This window comes from Plectropomus leopardus, chromosome 15 (assembly GCF_026936395.1).
Source record: "Plectropomus leopardus strain MGB_pleo_1.0 chromosome 15, ASM2693639v1, whole genome shotgun sequence".
Classification (NCBI taxonomy): domain Eukaryota; kingdom Metazoa; phylum Chordata; class Actinopteri; order Perciformes; family Serranidae; genus Plectropomus; species Plectropomus leopardus.
The window spans coordinates 11548129-11565063 of NC_142190.1; the positions used below are offsets into that span (position 1 = coordinate 11548129).

At 37.0% G+C, this 16935-nt stretch overlaps 1 protein-coding gene and 9 non-coding genes across 10 annotated transcripts; 8 read left to right on the forward strand and 2 right to left on the reverse strand.

Annotated features, from left to right (window-relative positions):
• Nucleotides 1-1315: 1315 nt before the first annotated feature.
• Nucleotides 1316-1387, reverse strand: trnae-cuc (transfer RNA glutamic acid (anticodon CUC)). Its single transcript has one exon. It is a non-coding gene; the product is annotated as a tRNA-Glu (tRNA).
• Nucleotides 1388-1992: 605 nt separating this feature from the next.
• trnaw-cca (transfer RNA tryptophan (anticodon CCA)) lies at nucleotides 1993-2064 on the forward strand. Its single transcript has one exon. It is a non-coding gene; the product is annotated as a tRNA-Trp (tRNA).
• Nucleotides 2065-2891: 827 nt separating this feature from the next.
• ncf1 (neutrophil cytosolic factor 1) lies at nucleotides 2892-10526 on the reverse strand. The gene is made up of 11 exons (XM_088088752.1): nucleotides 10376-10526; nucleotides 10133-10213; nucleotides 9931-10006; nucleotides 8109-8274; nucleotides 7914-7972; nucleotides 7603-7725; nucleotides 6779-6886; nucleotides 6585-6702; nucleotides 6387-6500; nucleotides 4477-4652; nucleotides 2892-4167 (listed from the first exon to the last, which is right to left on the reverse strand). The coding sequence occupies exons 1-11, from the start codon at nucleotides 10475-10477 to the stop codon at nucleotides 4004-4006; spliced, it is 1287 nt and encodes a 428-aa protein (XP_087944878.1). The 5' UTR covers nucleotides 10478-10526; the 3' UTR covers nucleotides 2892-4003.
• Nucleotides 10527-12628: 2102 nt separating this feature from the next.
• Nucleotides 12629-12701, forward strand: trnav-cac (transfer RNA valine (anticodon CAC)). The gene has a single exon. It is a non-coding gene; the product is annotated as a tRNA-Val (tRNA).
• Nucleotides 12702-12840: 139 nt separating this feature from the next.
• Nucleotides 12841-12913, forward strand: trnav-aac (transfer RNA valine (anticodon AAC)). The gene has a single exon. It is a non-coding gene; the product is annotated as a tRNA-Val (tRNA).
• A 71-nt stretch (nucleotides 12914-12984) lies between these two features.
• On the forward strand, nucleotides 12985-13057 carry trnav-aac (transfer RNA valine (anticodon AAC)). The gene has a single exon. It is a non-coding gene; the product is annotated as a tRNA-Val (tRNA).
• Nucleotides 13058-14517: 1460 nt separating this feature from the next.
• trnav-cac (transfer RNA valine (anticodon CAC)) lies at nucleotides 14518-14590 on the forward strand. Its single transcript has one exon. It is a non-coding gene; the product is annotated as a tRNA-Val (tRNA).
• Nucleotides 14591-14722: 132 nt separating this feature from the next.
• Nucleotides 14723-14795, forward strand: trnav-aac (transfer RNA valine (anticodon AAC)). The gene has a single exon. It is a non-coding gene; the product is annotated as a tRNA-Val (tRNA).
• A 1439-nt stretch (nucleotides 14796-16234) lies between these two features.
• Nucleotides 16235-16306, forward strand: trnad-guc (transfer RNA aspartic acid (anticodon GUC)). Its single transcript has one exon. It is a non-coding gene; the product is annotated as a tRNA-Asp (tRNA).
• Nucleotides 16307-16745: 439 nt separating this feature from the next.
• On the forward strand, nucleotides 16746-16817 carry trnad-guc (transfer RNA aspartic acid (anticodon GUC)). The gene has a single exon. It is a non-coding gene; the product is annotated as a tRNA-Asp (tRNA).
• Nucleotides 16818-16935: the final 118 nt, after the last annotated feature.

Below are 16935 nucleotides of genomic sequence, written 5' to 3' on the forward strand. Positions count from 1 at the left end.
TTTCAAAATAAGAGCGGTTGATGACTTTTGGATACTTAAGTAAAGGCATAAAAAATGTCGTACAAATGCATAATAGTGGATATCAAATTGCAGGAGCAGTAAATAGTCAGATGTTGGTAACAGTGAACTGCAGTGGAGGAATGTCACGAAGTACATGAACAAAAATACTGTACAATTTGTATTGTATGCGCAGCAAATTCAATTTTTTGCTTCTTTTTACTCATACTCTACAACAATGTAAAGTCAAATATAGACATTTTAATAAATGTTTTAAACCCACACAGGAATAGAGTTAGTAATGCAGAACTAAAATAGGAAACAAACGTATAAAGAAATACATGCATAAATAAATAAATGTATATTATCTACAAAATACATTTGTGGATAAATAAATATTAAAATGTATGCAGAAATTGCATTTAAAAAATGAATAAATACATTAAATTAAAATAAACATAGTTGATAATTAACTAGGACATAAATATCTTAAATGTATTTCAACTAGATTTATTTATTTGTGTATTATTGATTTATTAGTAGACTCTGTTTTAATTATGTTGTGTATTAACGTAAAATAGTATTTTTCCACATCGCTACTTTCGCTTGAATAAAATATGTGATTACTTCTTCCATCATTGCCTGTAAAGAGCTTCCACATTTCTGGTGTCAGAAGCGGCATACACTCCTTTTTACTATATTTTGTTTTGAAGGGATGGGATAATGACTTGATATCCGGGTTTTTCTTGCTTTATTCTGTGAAACTTGACAGACTTCTCTGCAGCAGCCAAGACACGCAATCTCTCTGCAGAGGAGAGAAGATGAGGACACATTGCAGAAACTGAGATTTTTACTTTTACAAACACCAATCTTTCCTCTGTCCTGTCTTGATTACTGATCATCGAATTCTATCATTACTATTGCCACAACTGTATTAATCTATAGAAGTACTGCTGGAGGATTGTTGATAATTTTACAATGATGATGCAATGTTTTTATGTAAACCATGTCTTTTTTTTGTTTCATCACGCTTAAATTTTAGTTTGAGGAGTCAAATACTAGTACTTAACTGCCATTATGTTCAAATGGGGTAGAACGGGGTTGGTCGGCACATTTTTACTTTCACTCGAATAAAAAATTGTATCCAATAGATTCTCTCTCACTGAAAAGTGGAAAGTGTCAGGTAGAAACGGAGTGATCTTACTCTCATTAAGCTTATTCTGTTAAAAAAGACATGGACGTTTTCTTGTTTTCGTGTAGCTGTTATGGGTAAGCTTCTGCCCGCACAAGCAGGTTCTTTTTTTAAGCGAAAAGGTAGTTCCCTGACCGGGAATCGAACCCGGGCCGCGGCGGTGAGAGCGCCGAATCCTAACCACTAGACCACCAGGGAAAGTTATCAGTAAGTTGGGCCGGTACCGTATTGTTTCTGATACCAGGACCTTGCTGTTGTGTGTGGTTGAGTGGTAGATGGCCAAGAAGGGACAATAAATCTTTCATGTCAGCTTTTACCACGGAATGCGTTACCTCATCGGTTACGTACGCGTGACTTATCGACACGTGCTCTCACTCTTGTTTCAGGAGGCGTGGCGGTTTACTTCGTTATTGTTTTTGCCTGAAGTGAAGCAATGGTAGCAATGACAAGTTGCTAATGTGAAGTCATTAAAACTTCCATTGCGTTTGAAAGTCTGTAATCAGTGTTGTGGTTACAGCTCGCAGGTCAGTGATGCTGTGTTTACTAAGTTATCTCCATTCTGTAAGAATTAATGCTACAGGTTTGGTTATACCTTTTATTTCACTCACTAGCTTAGCTAACCGTTACTTACCTAGCTTGCAAGCTAGCTGCTGTTTCTGCTTTGCTTTTCTTTATATTATGTCACGGTTGCCCGTGAATGTATTAGTGTGGAGAAATATGACGGTAATCAGAATAATGGTGAGTGGTAACCTATCTCGACAGTAGTATGTTTATTTTTCCATATATTTATTTCCGGATCTCAAGACCTCGTGGCGCAACGGTAGCGCGTCTGACTCCAGATCAGAAGGTTGCGTGTTCAAATCACGTCGGGGTCAAATGTTTTCTTCATAGTAAATGTCATTTTTTGTCGCCTTTCATTTGGTTGACACTACGGTGACACGACAGCACAGTTGTTGAAGAAGTAATCAGGTGTTTACTCTGTAGAAGTGGGTATGGTGCCGCATCCAAATGCTTAGTGATGGAGGAAGTATTCGGACTGCCCATATGTAAAAGTATTAACTATTAAAAAGAAAGAATAGTAAAACAAACGAGAAAATGACCTCTCTCTCTCTTTATATATATAGATATTTTTTTAAGCATATGTAATAACCAATGTTTACTTACTTTTTGGGACTTTGTGGTACAATTATTGCCAAATTGCTTATTGTGGTTTTTCTTGTGATTTTGAAAGAAATTAAACCAATTTTCTCTGGTTTCAGAGGTTTGAATGCTAGTGACATCAGAATGCACGACAAGAAAACTGATGGCAATCCAGGTGTTAAAGGTTAGCCTATGCAAGTATAATCAGGAAGATGTAAAGGAAATTATCCAAAGTACTCTAAGCAAAATGTCCCTTGTGACTGTCAACACAAAGGAAGATTTCATCAACAGAGTGAGAACTTTTTGTCCTTGACATCCTCAGCCTCATTTTTAAATGTACTGCAGGTAGATGACTTTGGGGATTTTTTAAGACTTTGAGGCTTTTTAAAGAGAGACCTACATTCTCCCTAACCTGTCCTTATTCCTGTTTGTCCCACAAAACCTACAGAACTCTGTTTATGATATAAGGAAGTGTAGCCATACTAAAAGCAGCCTGATATAATCAGGAAAGTTATACTAAAATGAGTAAAATGTTTAGATTGAAAAGGCTCAGTTCAAAGAGTAAAAATTTGAATCAGAAATATTTTATTGATCCCTGGGAGGAATTTGGAATCTATAAGCACAGGTTTTTAATACACCTCCAAAGTGAGAATTTGTGTGTGCATATTAGGCACTGATACCTTATATTGAAAAAATGAGAATAATTTGAGGAAAGACTGCAGAAATAAACATTTTGTTTCATGATTATATACAATTATTAAGCGAATAAATTAAAACAAAGCTCTATAGATGCTTGGAAATAGATGTAATACCTGCCACACAGAAGTCACAAACAGAAATGTAATTATTTTCTCCGTAAAGAAAACTCTAAAAATCATAATAACGGTACAAAGTATATTCACCTTTTGCCTTAAACAAAATATAGCTTATAAAATATAGCAACTAACAGTGAGGTAGAGCTGAAAAAGCAAGCACTGCAAGGTAAGGTTGTAGGTAAGCTAACTTGACATCTCAATAATAAATGTTGTTTTTGGTGATCATGTTTTAAAGGAATAGTTTGACATATACAAAAAATACTTTTTGCACTTTCTAAAAAAAACGAACATGCAACTAAAGTCAGCACGGCTTAGCTTAGCGTTGCATAAAGACAAGAAAATTAGGGTTAACGGAAGGTAAGTAAATCTGTAAAGCTCAATTATTAACTTGTACTTTATTTAATTCGTACAGTTAAACTAAGTGTCAAAACTACATTTTGTCATTTTATGGGGGTTATGATTCAGACTATTTTTTGCCTCGTACCAGTAACTTCCTTTAGTCTCCACTGGTTCACGGGCAACAGTCAAGAAATAGTCCCGCACATAGCCCACCTTAACATGATGTCTTGTTGTTTTAAAGACATAACATGTTGCACTTAGTTTATAGCTGTTTGCCACAGTGTTTGTCTTGATATGACAGCCAGACATGTTGTTTTTTCTTTTCACCGGATTTATCGACAATAAGAAAATATAGAATAACATTTGTTATTTCTAAATAACAATAAAGTCATAATCAAAGGATAAAGTAGTTTCAATATTTTTTAGCAATTTTCTTACCTATATAAAATATGGTAACCTACTTATGTATCATAAACAGCTATTTGGTTATAACTTTTACAATATACTATACATTCCCATGCTAGCTGGTGGAACTGGAGCGTGACTTGTGGATGCTGACTTTCTTGCGGGTGTTGTCGCTGCAGCGCTCCATGATGAGCTCCGCACTTGGACGGGGAGGGATGACTGGAGCCTCCTTCTTCAGCTCGCTCTCCGAACTGGAGCTGGACGTCTCGGGAATGTTGTCTGTTGATTACAAATGACACAATTATTAGATCTTGTACATGGGTGGATCACTGAAAGGGCCTTCTGGGCACAGGCCCCAGGGACCCAAATTAGTACTGACCAGGAAGAGACTCAAAATGAGCAAAAAGAGACACTAAAAGACTTCAAGGAGATACAAAATGATCACAAAGTGACACAGAACGACCAAAAAAGTTACAAAATTACTTCAGAGAGACCCAAAAGACTTTACAAGATACAACATTTAGATCTAAGTGACAGCCACAGACTAAACTGCCCTGGAAACATGTCAGTCTGAAACACTTTCATTACCCTGGTTTTTCCTCTCCATCAGCGGCGACTTTGCAGTGTTCTTGGAGTTCCTGTGCGGCTCTGCAATGCGGCTGCCCTTCTGCTGGAGGTATCGACGGCTGTTCCTGCGGTAGGTGTCCTGGCTGAGCCGCTGGCGGGACTTGTTGTGGATGCTCTTGGCATTTCGGATGGTGGACCTGAGACATGAAAAAGGACACAGGGACTTGAATGGTAAGTAGAGTGTGTGGGTGTTGATCCTACAATAGTTCGTCTGCTTTCAGAGTGAATCTCAGATGTTGGAGATGTCTGATTTTTTTTTTTTTTTATCAATTTTTTGTATTTTTTAATACTTAAAATGACAAACTTTGAACTCTTTACTCTTGAGTTACATTATTTTACTTGAGCAGTTTTTATCAATGCCTATTTCTACTTCTGCTCTGCTGCATTTCAGGCTTAAATATCGATACTTTTTACTCCTCTGCATTTGAGGTTTTTGCACTGATTAAGATTTTTGCTCAAAAACATATAAAATGTCCAAGTAGAGCTAAAACAATTAATCATTTATTACTAAAAAATAACCATTAGATTAGTCCATAATGAAAAAAAATAGGAGTCAATAGTTCACGAGCTCCACCTCAACCAACTACAACAGTTAAATCCTGCTTTTATATTAATGCAAGTCATAGGGGAGGTTTTTTTTTTGCATTTAGTGCTTTTACTTTTAATACTGTAAGTACATTTCTTGATTATAATTACATACTTTTACCGAAGTATATGCAGGATGGTAACTTATAACGGTGTATTTTTACACTGTGGTATGAGTATTTTTACTTAAGTAAAGGATCTGAAAACTTTCTCCAGTACTGAAATGATAAAAACTCATTTGGTCGAAATAATCTGTCTACAAGTACACATATTTAAAGGAACAACTAAAAATATAATAGTTAACATAATACATATAAATACAATTTACTTGTGATTTTTATCAAATAAGAAATGGTATTTGATAGATGTCATCAATTATTTAGGCTTTTAATGGTTGTAATGCAAATGTATTGTCTTAAATTTTGTACTTTTAGTCCCAAAAACAGATACTTGATGGCAGTGTGCAGCAAAGAGGAAATAAATCACACACTGTGGAGCAACAGAGTGAACTTCCCTTTTGTCTTAAGTGACTCAATATAACCGCAGAGAGAAACTATGTGCAAACATCCGTGGATATCAATTTATTACAGTGGAAAAGTAACGTTTTAGAATGAAGTACTTAAAAAATATGTTTTAACAGTAGCACACAGATGAAGTGAATCATGCATTTTTTAGATATCATACTGTAATTAATATATATTAATTACAGTATGATATCTAAAAAATGCATGATTTATAATAAACATATATATATATATATACATACATATTACTATAATATACTAATAGTATCTATAGTGCTGTATTATACAAGGGATGTGTTTTACTATATAACTGCAGTTCACCTATATCTTATATCCTATATCCCATCAGTGGAGGGAAACACACTCAGATCTTTAACTTAAGTAGAAGTAGAAATACCACACTGTAAAAATCCTTAACTACAAGTAAAAGCCTGCCATTAAAAACTTTACTTAAGTAAAAGTGTAATGGTATTATCATCAAAATATACTTAAGGTACCAAAAGTAAAACATTAAGCAGAATGTATCATTTATTTGTTAAATTATAGTTTATATTATTATGAAAAGGGGAAAAAGAAGTACAATATTTTCCTCTGACATGTAGTGGAATAGAAGTATAATGTAGCACAAAATAGCAGCACTCCAATAAGGTAGAAGGAAGTCAAAATTATACTTCAGTGTAGTACTTGAGTAAATGTATTGTGTCACAAAATGATATACAAATCCTCTGTTTTTAGTGTTATCCTGTTTAATCTCTGACATACCTGCGAGGTGGTGGCCTCTTTCCCTGCAGGTTTATCTTCTCAGCCTCATATTTCTCTTTCTTGCCGCCTTTTTGCAGGAACATGGACGGGAAATAACCAGTCTCCTCTCCTTTTCTGTGACAAACAGCATTTACAAATGAATACGTTCGTATCCAGATTAGATAAACAGTTAGCAATGTGGCTGTACAGATAGCATACCTGACGACCCACCAGCCATCCAGCAGCTTGTGAATAACCTCGACAGTGTCACCGATCTCCAGAGAGATCTCGTCCTCCTGCTCTGATTTGTACGCGTTGATGGTGACGTGCAGCTCTCCTGCAGAGACACAACGACATTGTTGAAAAGACTGAAAATGCATTATTTATTAAAGAAAACAGTGTAGACAGCTTGCCTTCGTAGTTTGGTTCAGCTTCTTCAGCCTCCTCGGGTCCATCCAGAGGCTCCAGGTAGGACGCAGGAACCCAGCCTCGTTTCGACTCACTCTGGCAGAACCACCAACCTGAACACAACAGTAGAACCACAGCAACTTAAAACCTGACTTTATTTATTAAAGATAAAGGGATATTGTTAATATCTTTCCAGATAAGATTTTCCTATTAAGCTGAGCGAATTCACTCAGACGACAAAGTAGAATATGTCATGGTTACCAGAGGAGCTGTGTGGAAAACAAAAAATTACATAAGTATCAATAAATACATAAATACAGGGACAAGAAAAATGAAAATAAACAAATACATACTCTAATAAATAAATAAATGCATAAATAATGAAATAAATGGAAGGTTAAGACCTCCTATCTCATTTATGTAAAGACATATAATTACAGAAATAAAATAAAATATAGTTGTACAAAAATGTAGAAATAATTGAGACATTTATTTATGTCTAAATTATCAACTTTTATCAATTAATGTATGCATTTATCTATATATTTCCATTTGTATTTTAACATTTGTTTATTCATTTAATATTTGATTTATTTATTCATACATTTGTTTATTCTTTCAAGTTCATCACATCCTCCGTCACCTGAAGTAAAGGTGGAACGCTTCCATGTTTCTCATTCAGCTAAAATTCAGCTTTGTGTATGTGTAAACTTTGGGATTTGCACTTCAGATAAAAAGAAGCCTCTGTGGCTTTGAGTAAAATTTGGCTGCAGAGCATCAGTTTGTAATGACTGGCTGCACTGGTGGAGTTTGGGCATCAACTTCTCACCGTTCTGACTTTTCTCCACAATTTCCACCAGGTCTCCTGTATGCAGGTCGATCTCATGCTTTGACGTCTTGGCGAAGTCTGCGATCACTCTGTAGGTGTCCAGTATGATGGGGCCAGAAATCTCTGAGAGGTAAAACACATGATTGTATCTTTTAATTTTGCCTGAACAACATTTAAAGGAAAATAATTTTAAAATGAACCCAGCAGCTGGAGACAAAGTTGAGCCCTGTATGTTACAACTAAAGCTATTATCAAAGCATTAGGTTTTAAATAAAGTAGTTGTTAACTGTGGGACCTAAAATGACTCTTACCAGATGCATTTCCTCTGGCCAGCTCCCTGGAGACCACAAATGTCTCATTTCGTTTCAGTCTAAAGAGAAAATTATCCTTTGTCAATTTACAGATACGCGATTTAAATTCTTTTCTCTTTGTTTGATAATGTGATACATCTTCCAAGTTTAGCACATCAGCTCTAATCAAAGCAGAAGTGTGTGTGATATACTGACGTGTTTTGGGCAAGTGGGTTTTCGTCCTCGGGTCGGACCTTGAGGAAGTTGGAGAGGTGTTTGCTGCGGGAGATGTGAGGCGGCAGGTTGACGAGCAAGTGGAAATACTCAGCTAAGGTGGTCTTTCTGGTTTCTGGGGACTTCTGGCTGTAGAGCCACCGCGACGCTGAGAACACAAACACAACCATGTCAGTCACAGGCAAAAAAAACAAACAAACAAACACAAATACACATGAAGATTTTTGGATTTTTACTGTAAATGCTCTTTTAGGCACCCACCCTGTGTGTGTACTCATAGTACTTATATCTTTCATTGAGTGAAAGCACTTGAGCCTTGAGGAAAGAAGGTGCCATACAGTGCTCTTGCTCGGCATCAAAATGTATTGGTTGTACTGTTGTTCAAGTCCCTCTGGACCTTTATCAGGAGTATTTTACTTACCGGTGTCCCTTGATGACAGTCCAGTGGGTTCAAAAATGTAGTTTAACCTAAAAGTGATGCTGAGTAAGAGCAGTGTGTGGGACTTTCTTTTCTTACGACTCAAGTGATACTTTCCAACACACCTGCATCTGAGACAGTTGGATGTGTGAATATCTCATTAAAAAAAACACTCTGTAAAAGCATTCTGTTAATAAAGGTCTGACATTCAAAATATTTCACTTAAGGTACAAAAATATTAAGAGCAAAATGTACTGAAAATATGAAAGTGAAAGTACTTGTTGGGCAGAATGAGTTTTATTATTTTAAATAAATAATATCAATGAAATACTACAACAAAAGCAGGCATTTTAATGCCATAGCTTTTGGAGTTAGGGTACATTTGAACTTCTTTAAATACTGTTGGATAGTTTAATTTGGAGCACAGTGTCATCGTTTATAAATTGATTACATGTTTTGTTTGTAAACTCTTAATTTGTAGTATAGCCATTAACTCCAACTGTCAGATAACTAAAGTGAAGTAATAAGTACAATATTTGCCTATGAAATGTAGTGAAGTAGAAGTATTATATACTACTTATTATATACTTTAAGCATAGAAATTAAATACTCAGGTAAAGTAAGAGTACCTCAGAATTGTACTTGAGTACTGAGTTACTTTTACACATCTGCTTTTAAGAGGTCGTAATTTCCAGAGCAGTGCAAGTCGGCTGCTGTTGCATCAAGATTTGGGTTTTGTCGTTGCCTCACTTTCTCTACATTGCAACAAGTTTTGTTTTGTAATTAGATTTTCACAAGGGAGTTCTGTTTTCAAGAGAACTGGGACATAAAACCTGAACAGGAACAGAAAACAAATATGCTCAACATCAGTGTCTTTTACGATGCCTGCTGTCATTAAACATTTAGAGCAATTCGCTGCAGTTCCTCTAATGCACGCAGTAATTACAGTGTCCATAAAACAGCTCTCAGTAGCCACATTAGCTTCACTTCTTGTTCTTTACAGCTGCCAAAATTTCAAAACAGTGGTTGATATCAGCCTGCTTAGCAGCGTTCTCAGTTTCTGTAACGAATCTAAAAGGAGAAGTAGATTCAGCCACATGTGCTTAAATATCTCCAGGTGCTTCCTGACAAAAGGTTACAGAACACAGAGTATAAACTGAAAATTATTTTAAAATGCCTCATGTACTTCATACATATTTGGGTCATCTTTTAAAACTTGTCTGTGATTAGGTGAGTAATTAATAGTGTTGTAATTGTCCTGTGCACTCTGCAGCTTCTCAAAACATCAAAGTTATAAACTAAAGAGAATGGCATCATACAAAACTAAAATGATAAGATGTAACACAATCTTTACATACAAACATAGTGAAAAGTCATTATTTTTACCTGGTAATGACGGGATGATTCTGTCCTTCTTTTCTATTTGACCAGCCTCGATGGGAAACATCTCCTTCAGAGATTTCTGCCATCAAAACAAAATATTTTTAACTCAGATTCAGGAAGAGCTTTTTCTCATTTTTGGTTTACTTCATTTGTAGAAGTGCACAACTCAGCAGAGATTATACGTTGTAGTGCAGAAGGAGCTTACGTGGAAGGTGTAAATCTCAGGATACGTCCTGTAGATCAGCTTTTCAGAGAGGTCGCTCCATTTCACCATCAGCATGTACACCTGCACATATTATATCACACTTAAACACAACAAGATGTACTTTTTTCAAAATCTTCTATTTAGATTCTGAATGCTGATTCAGCATTACGACTTATTTCAAAAAGAACATCTCTAAATGTATAGTTTTTAAAGGATTTGCAGAGTAAATGTTTTGAGCCTTACGAAGTGCTGACTGGGAAATGAACGTTTCTCGAAGCCCAAAAGCTCCACGTGCCTGACGTAGTTCCCCTCCATGCTGAGATACACCCGACTGACAACTGACATAACACAACGAGGCTTTTATACTCTGTGCGTTTGTGCAGGATGTCATCAACATGAGTTGGTTCCTCTTTACTTGACGACGAAAGTCATTTAACTTCATCACAGAGAAAAAGAAACAAGGAAATACTTTTGCCTTCCTTTGATGGCTGGAATAATAATAATGATAATATTTAAACAGTCATAATAGCAGTGGCTGCACTAAAAGTGGAGTAAAAAGTAGATGATTTCTTTCTGAAATGTGATGAAGTAGACGTCTAACACTTTGAAACCTGAGCAAATTGACTTGATATCTTTCAAAAACATGGGATGAAGTTACAACCCACAAGACAATGACTTGAAATTTAGCAAAAAATTTAATTAAATTTAAAAAAATAAATAAATATAAAGAGTGATGACTGTGGTGTGCTGTCATGCTGATTCCTGATTCCTGTTCTAAATGTCTAGCTGACCTATCAGATTATGTGGTGGGATCTCCTTGTTGTGTAACTCACATGAATCATCTCACACCCCCTCAGAGTTATCTCGTGACCCTTTAGAGGGGCTCAACCCCTTTGTAGGGAACCACTGGACTAAACTAACTAAAAGTACATAAAGAAGTCAAAACTAGCTCCAACTTGAGCAGCTACAACCGAACAATGCTGCTTATTATCAAATGTAATCATGTCTGATTGATATATTAAATATCAGTCACAGGTAAAAACTACTGCAGAACGAGTACTTTTACTTTTAAGAAACTTTCTTGGAAATTGTGAGGTATTTCTGGTCCTGTATAATGAAGCTTTACTTAATTAGGATTTTAATGCAGAGCTATTACTTGTAATGGTGTACTTTTGCATTGTGGTATTGGTACTTTTTTTCTTAGTAAATGATGTGAATACTTTCTCCACTACTGCATATTGTATTATCCACTATAATGCCAGTGTTCTCATAATATACTATCCGTCAAATACTTAAAATAAGATTGATAAATGAAGAAATTGGTATGTACTGCAGTTCACTTCAATTGTATTAGATTGTACTGATCATTATGTTTTCTTTAAATAACTGCAAGTATAAATATTGAAAACAGACTAGACACTGGAAAACCTCCCGGTACTCCTGATGGCCACTCCGCCCCTGTCTGAATGTATCAGCAAAAGTAGTAGTACTAATATATCTACTGCAATCGAGGTCAGAGAAACAAGGATACAAGAACTGGTAAACAGTCACATTTGAAAATATCCTGAAAGTGAAGAATTCCCCTCAAAAATGTTTCTCAATAGTCCAAAAGGGGAATCACTGTGTTGATTACACATTGACTGCATCCCTCACACACACAAAAATACATCTGTTATTTTTGTCACAACTATTCTTTGTGTCACGCATGAGGGCTTTCAACGGGGCTTTCAGCTTAACTTGTGATTTCCAAAACTTTCAGCAAACATTCAAAGAGGAACAAAAACAATGTGAAAAGAAACAAAAGCAACCCCACACAAATACATTTCCTCCATTGTGGCCACTGAGAGAAAAGATTTTAGTTTGCATTTAGATTTAATTTACGTCAGACGTAAAGTCTCAAGTAGTCACTGATATTGATGAAAAAGAAAGATAATCAATAAATTAAGTAATTTAGACATAATCTGATACATACAAATTTTATAATTTTCTGTGTGTTTCATGTTTCACAGTGAAGGTGTTTATATTTGGAGAGAGCGGATGATGAGACATCCAGAGTCACATCAGTGAGTCACTGCAGTTTATGAGTCACACATATTACTACATCTAAGGCCTTGTGTGTTTGTATTACTGACAAAAGTTTACTCCGATCCATTACTTAAGTAAAAGTAACTCAATGTAGAAAAACTCTTACTTGTATATCTTACTTTCTTCATTCCTTTTTGTCATTATTGTAATTTGACTGTCCGTCCTGGAAGAGGGATCCCTCATCATCCAGTTTTTCCTTAGGCGATGTGAGGGTCTAAGGGCAGAGGGATGTCATATGCTGTAGAGTAGAGCTCTGAGGCAAACCGTGTTTTTGATAATGGGCTTCATAAATAAAATTGACTTGGCTTACTTTTTCCTCACTCCATTAATATTGGCCTATGTAAATTAATAACTGGCAATATTTCATATTGTACATTTTTTGGAGATACATCACAATTTTTCGTTATAGCGGTTTCCGTAGTGTAGTGGTTATCACGTTCGCCTCACACGCGAAAGGTCCCCGGTTCGAAACCGGGTGGAAACATTATTTTCCCCCCTCCCAGACTACCGTAAAATTGAGGTCCAGAGCAAACGTACCAGGTAACCTGTACTCTTTACAGTAGTCTTTCGTTTTGACCAATTTAATTATTTTCTCCTGGATGTCCGTAAACGCCGCATGCGGAGTTTCCGTAGTGTAGTGGTTATCACGTTCGCCTAACACGCGAAAGGTCCCCGGTTCGAGACCGGGCGGAAACATTATTTTTCCCCTTCTTCATGGACGACTAATATCTGATTGTCCCTGAACGCAGCACGTGCATCAACGTCGTGTTTCCGTAGTGTAGTGGTTATCACGTTCGCCTAACACGCGAAAGGTCCCCGGTTCGAGACCGGGCGGAAACAGTGACAGCTTTTCATTATCATACCTCACAGACATCACGTCTCGTGACGTCATGACCATTAACTGCTGCTGGCGATGATCAAGAGATATGTAACTTCCGATGTGTCCATAAACGCGGCACTCCGGGGGGAGAACATGTGTGGTGCATGGAGGCGGCGGTCATAAGTACTTAGCACAGACAGGCTACACAGGAGCACTTACCAAAAACACCAGAGGAATAACCGGCTTCCCCTGTGGTTGTGAATGAATGTGAATGAAGTACGTCTTTGATCAGTTTTGTAGCGTACGACTCCTCACGAGGCTCTACGGCTCTGCCATACGCCGCCAAACAGCAGAGCACCACCACACCGCAGTGCCAAGCTAAAGTTGACAGGAGGCTAACGTATGCATTAAGGTGTGTGTTTTGCAGCCTCGTAAACAGGCCAGGCTGCTCTCTGTTAGCTAGCCTCACTATCACGGTCTTAAACGCAGTCATATTAAAGTGAGTATTTCAGACTTTACTTGTGCTTACGCAAACCTCCGTTGACACTAGTATGTTTGACTGACATCTAGTGGTAAAGGCCTTGTAACATAACTTCATAACCTCAGCATTTTTTTTTTACTGAATATAATGTTTAATGACTCATATTCCCCCCTTGTTGAGGCTTTAAAGTAAAAATAATCGTCACATTTATGCCGTGTATATTGTGTACCGGCTTTTCGATTACAGTAGATAATGTTACAATTAACTGAAATAGTCAGGCCCCAGAAACGTGCTTTTTATGGCTCCGTGGTAAATATGCTGGATGTTTTGTGCAGCTTATATAAATCTATATACCTTATACTTATTAGAATTTGACCTGACATATTTGGCAGAGTGTAAAGTTATACCATTTATTAAATTACACTAAGCAAAAAATTCAATGCAATACTTTTTTTTTTCTTTTTTTTTTGTTTGCTGCCATTTTTCACGTTTCAGTTGATTTAAGATTTTTATAAGCACATGAAATTCTCTCAAATTTTGGAAGCAAATTTGTTGTTATCTATGTTAGTGAGCACTTCTCCTTTTCCTAGTTAATCCATCCACCTGACAGGTGTGGCACATCAAGATTTTGATTACGCAGCATTATTGCTACACAGGGACAATAATAGGGCGTTCTAAAACTGCAGAAAAAAGTGTTGAATGAAATAAATTGTTAAGTGTAATGTTTCAGAAGTAGCACATTTTAGTCAATGAAAAACAGGCCTTGTGGCAAAAAAAACTAGATAATAAACAAAAAAAGGAATAAATAACGTCCTCTGAAGGGACAGGGAGTCTCATCCACCACAAGTGTAGGTATTTGAAAGGCGCAGGCGGTTCACTGGAAGGGAAGGAAAAGTTTGATTTGTGTCTCGCGTTTCCATAGTGTAATCCTTCCAGTATGCCTTCATTTTGATCAATTTCATGATTTTTTCCTGGATGTCCCCAAATGCCTCGCAAGGAGTTTCCGTAGTGTAGTGGTTATCACGTTCGCCTCACACGCGAAAGGTCCCCGGTTCGAAACCGGGCGGAAACATTGGATCTGTTTTGGAGAGAATCGGTATCCAAACTCTACATATTTACCATACGTCGCTTTCAGCAATTATTAACCAAGCATGGACGACAAATATCTGATTGTGCTTGAACGCAGCACTTTTGCAAACATCGAGTTTCCGTAGTGTAGTGGTTATCACGTTCGCCTAACACGCGAAAGGTCCCCGGTTCGAGACCGGGCGGAAACAAGTGACAGCTTTTCATTATCATATCTCAAATTTCCTGATGTCTTGTGACTGTCCGCTGCTGCTGTCGATGATCAACAAGTCTGTAACTTCCGATGCGTCCTTAAACGCGGTCCTCAGGGGGCGCACATGTGTGGTGCTGCTCTGCTATTTGGCAGCAGATGGCAGAGCTGTAGAGCCTCCTAAGGAGTCCTAAGGTACAAGATTTAACGAAGACGTACTTCATTCACATTTACAACCACAGGGGACGCCAATTATTCCTCTGGTTTTTGGTAAGTGCTCCTGTGTAGCCTGTCTGTGCTAAATACTTATGACCGCGGCCTGCAGTGCCAAGCTAAAGTTGACAGGAGGCTAATGTTAGCATTAAGGTGTGTGTTTTGTGTGTTTTTGATCCAACAGCTCTGATACTGAAAGGTTTTAGGATTACAGTCTGCTCTGTTAACAAACTTAATTCCATATTGTGTTTTCTGACAGACTGAGAGGATGTCACAGTGATCAGATGACTTCTACAGCTCCTCTGAAGGATGAGCAAAACACATTGGTGTCCTCTGCAGGGACAGGGAGTCTCATCGAGACGGGAGGTATCTTCAAGTCATGTTCCCAGAGTCTTTATAACCATTTACTGTGATGTTTTGTCTGAAAAAAGTTAAACAAAGTTGCCAGTGGGCAAAATGTTGCCTCAGACCACAGCAAAAGGATTTTGTCTGTCTCTGACACTCTTAAAATAAATCAAAAGAAAGATATCCTTATGCATTTGTTTTTTTTCCATCTGAACTTGCACCCAACTGTGACTTATGTGTTCAGCTACAGCTCTTATATAGACAATAAAATGATTTCCAGTATGCTTGTATTTTTCTGTTTACTTGGATTACTTGGATACTTGGATTTTTGTCATTCATTTCCTTATAAATACTTACATCTTTCAGATGGAGTCTGCTGTTTGTTACATGTGCTGTGCTGCATCATTTACATGTTTACTTTGTCAATAAAAAAAATCATTTGCAAAATAGACCAAAAAATAATAAACCTGAGAACCTTTCGCTGCCATTAAAAATAATTTTGGCATATGAACTGTTGTTGAAACAACTCAGATACAACTGAGGGCCATTTGTGTAGTAGCCTACCTGAAAGGTTGAGCCTAAGGTGTGATAACAATGGCACGTGTGGGTCTTAAATACTAACAGCCCGTTGACCGTGTATGTCCTCCAGGTGCGGGAGGTTTTTTTGTATTTGTATTTATAATATCGTTTCTTTGAACTTTTCTTTGTTGTTTTATTGACATTTTGACGTAATACGTATGTAGTGTTACACTGTTGTTAAGGTACGACTAAAGTAATTATTGAAAGGTTTTTAACCTCATTTAATTCAAGTATAAGAACTTTCCTCATGTAATAACTGTTTTTTTTTTGTTTGTTTTGTCACTCGGAAAATCTATGTATACATCCTCGTTAGTATAGTGGACAGTATCTCCGCCTGTCACGCGGAAGACCGGGGTTCGATTCCCCGACGGGGAGAATATAGTTTTCTTACGCGTCACATGAAGGAGTCTTCACAAACATGTAGTCATACAGAAATAGTGAGTAAACACTATGACCAGTGCTTCTTTTTATGTAACGTTTACGACCCTTAGTCATCTTATTATTGAGAAGTCGAGTTGTTGTTGTACAGGCTTGTGACCAGGAGGTGGCACAGTAGTTACCAAGGTATATATAGGTGAATGGGATTTTCGTTAAATAATACATGTGCATATCAATGCAAGAACAATTACTTTAAAATTGTCTTTAAATACAGGAAAACGTACCCAGTTAGCTGTTCAATGTGAAACAAACCTGAAATAATAGTTTTAATGACACTAGGAACAGTAATTTACTTTCATAAAAAGTTATACAGGAAAAGAGACCATACCTCCGGTGTATTAATATCACTGTTATGGTCAAAAAGTACTGCAGTTCATCCTCGTTAGTATAGTGGACAGTATCTCCGCCTGTCACGCGGAAGACCGGGGTTCGATTCCCCGACGGGGAGAATATGTTTTTTAAAAAAAATATACATAATATAATTTTGTTGTACAACAATAATGAAGCATTTTTTTCCTATTGAGTGATTGTCTGTCCATAAAGGCGGCATTAAAGTGATATCGACC